Source organism: Exserohilum turcica (assembly GCF_000359705.1).
Source record: "Exserohilum turcica Et28A unplaced genomic scaffold SETTUscaffold_10, whole genome shotgun sequence".
Classification (NCBI taxonomy): domain Eukaryota; kingdom Fungi; phylum Ascomycota; class Dothideomycetes; order Pleosporales; family Pleosporaceae; genus Exserohilum; species Exserohilum turcicum.
In genome coordinates, this window is record NW_007359915.1 from 999,266 (window position 1) to 1,004,044 (window position 4,779).

A 4,779-nucleotide genomic window follows, 5' to 3' on the forward strand; every position below is an offset into this window, starting at 1 on the left:
CGTTTGGTAGTCTCCCTATTAGTTATTGGGGCGGTCTGTGCGTTCTCGAAGATTTTCGCATTTCGAACACGTCGCAAGAATACCGACAATACCCCCTCTAGCACCTTAACGAGAGGGCTGCACACATTAGAGGTGGCGTAAATCGGTTTCTCGCGACGTGTTACCCCTATATCTGATAGAAAATTGACGAGTTTTGATGAAAGATTTCTGCTTAAAAGTTGGTGTGTGACTAAAAACAATTAAAAACACCAAATAAAACAACAAAAATCAAAAATCCTATATCTAAACGCCGAGACAGCCTGATCCCGCTGTGGCACCATATCCAACCGCCAGGACAGTCTTTGCCTACTGTGGCACAAAATCCAAACGCTGATACAGAGACTGGTTACCTCTGTAGAAGCACCAAGTCGAAACGCCAAGACAGCTGCTACTCGCTGGGCACTAAGTCGAAACGAGAGAGTTACTCACTAAAACTTGAGATGAAGACTCATTAAAAATGAACGAGAGAGTTACTCATTGTTAAGAGTAGGATCTGAGTGGAAGTAATATAAGACTTCTGGTGTCAGACTCTTGAGGTTGGTTTTCGCGGATGAAGCAACAGGGTGGTATGAACAGTGTCTCTGCAAGTAACTCTTGTATTGTACTTGTACTCGTAACTTAAGTAATTAAACACAATAAGCCATAAGGGCTACATTGCCTATGCTATATACCTATGGTGCTCGTAGCCCTCGGTCAGAGGAGTCCGAGTATTGCTCAGTGGCTGGCGCACGAGGGGCTTTCCTCTGTGGCTTATGTACGAGGAGTCTGCCAAGACCCTTCCTCGTGCATAGAGGTCCAAGGAGGTCACGTGATCCTCCCTTACTCTACAAAGAGGGCGGGGTTGACTGGCTGTCGTCGTTCCCTTAACTTAACCGCTGTGCCTTCCTCCCTCAGGTTCGTAACACCATCTCCCTCCTTCCTAAGCTTGTCCTCAAGCTTTTCCGTATGCCTGTGGCTAACCATGTCCGCCCCCAGGTCCAAAGAACATCTTCGTCTTGCTCTTGAGATTCGTCGCAACGGTCTCCCTGCGCCCGTCCCCTGCGATTATTGTTTTGCGAACAACCGTCAGTGCGTCGCGATGCCCGAAGTCGATGGCAAGCGTTTGAAGTGCTCGGAGTGCACTCGTCTAGGTCACCCATGTGTGAACATGTCGTGGGTGTCTCTAGACAAGACTCGTGAAGAGTATTAAAAGAAGGTGGATGAGGATGAGCAGCTGTTGGCTCAAGTCATTTCGCGCTTGATGCGAAACAAGAGGATTTTGAAGCAGGCTGAAGAGCGTGCTGCGAAAAAGACTATGTGTCTGGCGAATTCCTTGCGCGCTGGTGGTGATGACGTGGATGCGCAGGAGTCCTTGGACTGCCCCGCGGCGGATGCGTTGGTGGGGTTTTCGCCGGTTATGTGGAGTACTTTGGGGTCCTTAGACGCCTTAGCGTCGCCCTCGAATCCTGGCGATGCGCTGGTTTTCTCCTCATGATGGTAAGTTCTTTTTTGTATTTTTTGAGTAATTGTTGGCAATTGGATAGGTTGTCCTCCGGTTCCCATGTGTTTTCGCTGTCTGGGTATCCTAACCATTGACTAGGTATTCGGTTCCTTGGATTGTCGCGCGGTGTGCGAGGATTTTCTCGACTTCGAATTCGTTTTCTTCCTCGGGTTCGTAGTGAAATGTTTTTTGTAGTGGCGTTTCAGGGTCTGCTGGTTCTAATAGGCTGATATAGAATCTTGGGTGTATCTTTGCATCTAGTGGTAGATCAAGTGTGTACGTTACTAGTCCTTTCTGATCGAGAATCAAAAATGGTCCGACCTTGGTGTGATCTAGTCTTTTGCTTGGTCGCTTCGTTCGAAGATTCTTTGTGAGTAGGTATACTCTATCCCCCCTCTTTAGCTGAGGTGCCATTTTTCGTTTTTTGTTGACATATGAGATGCTTTGCTGCTGAGCGTTTTCAAGTGCTTTTCGGAGTTCTTCATGTATTTTCTTAAGTTCTTCAGCCGTGGCTATGGCTGCTTCTGTTTTCTGACTTGGGTATATCCTGGTAAAGAGATTTGGGTGTCTCCCGTGGTTTGCGTAAAATGGTGTCTTTCCTGTTGATTCCAATGTTTTGTTGTTGTAGGCCATCTGTGCTATAGGTAGTAGCTGTACCCAATTGTTTTGTTGGTAGTTGACATAGATTCTAAGGTATGCCTTCATTGTTCTGTTGGTTCTTTCTGTTTGTCCGTCGGTCTGTGGATGGTATGCTGTCGATAGTTTTCGCTTTGTGCCTATCGCGGCTAATAGCGTTGTCCAAAAGTTTGATGTGAAGAGCTTGTCTCTATCACTGATTATTGACCTTGGTATTCCGTGGTGTCGGATGATTCTGTTGTTGACGATGTATGCGAGATCCACTGCTGTGTAATCCCTTCTGAACGGTATGTACTCGGCTTGTTTGGTGAACCTATCCACTACAACTAGTATCGCGTCGTAGGCGACCTTGGTTGCAGGGTCTCTTAAAACTGGTAGGCCTGTAACAAAGTCCATGGAGATGTCTGCCCACGGTTCTCGTGGTAGCTCTTGAGCTTGCATTTCTCCGTAAGGTGCATGAGTACTATGCTTGTTCTTCTTGCAGTCTTCGCATTTGGCGATGTAGGATGCAACTTTGTCTTTCATCCCACTGAACTGATAGTTTCTCTGGATCAGTTCCATTGTTCTGGCGATTCCTGGGTGTCCGTGCACAGGATCGTTGTGATGTTCTTCGATAATGATCTGCTGTACTTCTTTAGGTACGTCGTTTCCTATTTTCATGATAATGTTGTTTTCGTGTGCGGGTCCCATTGTCCCGTCTTGGTTCATTTTCAGTATTGGTCTGTCGACTATCGTCTTAGTTCCTGCGATGTTGTGTCGTCGGCTAAGAGCGTCGGCTCTTCCATTTTCTTTTCCTGGAGTGTAGACAATCTTAAACTTGTATTGCCCTAGTAGTTCAGCCTATTGGGTCTGTCTTTGGTTGAGTACCTTCGTCGTGGTGAAGTGTACTAAGTTCTTGTGATCCGTGTAGATCGTGAGTTCTGAGCAGCTCTCTGCGTAAACTCTCCAGTGCTGTAGGCATGCTACTATCGCGAGTAGTTCTTTGTCGTGTACGTCGTAGCGTTCTTCTAGTCCTGAGAACTTCCTTGAATAATATGCGACGGGGTGCCATTTGCCGTCTATAAGTATGCTGGCGCAGCCTCCTAGCGCGAGGTCTGATGCGTCTGTTTCGAATTTCGTTGGTAATCCTGGGATAAATATCCGGAAGCATGGTGGCGTAATGCATGCTTTCTTAAGCGTTCGAAATGCTTTTCCTGTCTTGTCATCCCATTTCCATGGGGTATTCTTTCTTGTTAATCGCGTTAGCGGTATCGCGATCTCGGAGAAGTCCTTAATAAACTGCCTGTTAAAGTTCACGAATCCTAGAAAGGATTGGATGTCCGTGACTGTTTTTGGTGTTGGCTAGTTCTTGATGACTTCGATCTTTTCCTCGCTCATCTGTACTCCGTTAACCCCTACTACGTAGCCTAGGAAGTTGACCTTGGTCTTGTGGAATTCACACTTTTTCAGCTTGAGTCTGAGGCTGTACTCGTCCAGGGCCTGTAGTACCTGCTTGACGTGTTCAGTATGTTGTTCCTCTTCTTCTGAGTAGATTAGGATGTCATCTAGGTAGGCGATGACGAATATATCCAGATAGGGTCTGAGTACGTTGTTGATGAGTTCTTGAAACGTGGCTAGGGCGTTCGTAAGCCCAAACGGCATGACGGTGTATTCGTAGTGTCCGTATCGTGTTCTAAAGGCCGTTTTCCATTCTTCACCTTTCTTGATCCTGATAAGGTGATATCCGTCTTGGAGATCTAACGCCGTGAAGATCTTCGCTCGAGACAATCGATCCCAGAGCTCGGTGATGTTTGGTAGTGGGTATCGATTCTTAATCGTGATATCGTTGAGTTGCCAATAATCGACACACAGTCGATCTGTACCGTCTTTCTTTGGTACAAACATAATTGGATATCCTGCTAGTGACTTCGATGGTCGTATGTATCCCTTGGCTAAACTCTTGTCGATGTATTCTCTTAGTACGTTGAGCTCTCTTTCCGATAGTTGATATATGGGCCCGAAAGTCGGTTTCTTTCCTTCCTGTAGGACTATCTCATAGTCCTAGGGTTGATGCTTTGGTAACGCTTGGTCGTCTACCACTTCCTAAAATAAATGTTCGTACTTTCTGTATTGTTCAGGGATCTCCGGAGTTGCGCTGTTCTCTTGTACTCTAGCTTCGTGATCCGTTGGCCTAGTTTCAGTATCTGCTAAGTTTGGCTTCCTGCTCTGGGAACTACCTGTCGAGTTCGCTTTCTTTTCTGCGATATTGCACTGCTTGGCAATGTTACTCTTATCTACCATCAGACTCTGCTGATGCGTAGGCTGGCTTGCGGTTGCGTCCGTTCCGCAGCACTCAAATTGGAACACCTTCGACTTCTAGTCGATCCGCGGGTTGTGTTCTCGTAGCCATGGGAGTCCTAAAATGATGTCGTGGGTAGCTAGTCCAAAGACGTCTAGGTCTATCTTCTCCTCATGCTCTTGGATGCTGAGTGTCACCTGTCTGACCTCATGTGTTATTCTTTCTTCGTTTGGCATTGGTTCGCCGTTGGCAACGTGTAGTGGGTATGGCTGTTGTTTCCGTAGTTGGGTAAGTCCGGCTTTCCTAACTGCGTGCGCTGAAACATAGTTCGCCTGTGATCCTGAGT

General features: G+C 46.8%; 1 protein-coding gene across 1 annotated transcript; it reads left to right on the top strand.

The window, feature by feature from the left end:
- Positions 1 to 668: 668 nt before the first annotated feature.
- SETTUDRAFT_166766 (uncharacterized protein) lies at positions 669 to 1,514 on the top strand (the record flags this gene model as incomplete). Its single annotated transcript, XM_008023392.1, has 2 exons — positions 669 to 1,195; positions 1,235 to 1,514. The coding sequence occupies exons 1-2, from the start codon at positions 1,001 to 1,003 to the stop codon at positions 1,511 to 1,513; spliced, it is 474 nt and encodes a 157-aa protein (XP_008021583.1). The 5' UTR covers positions 669 to 1,000.
- Between the last annotated feature and the right edge of the window lie 3,265 nt (positions 1,515 to 4,779).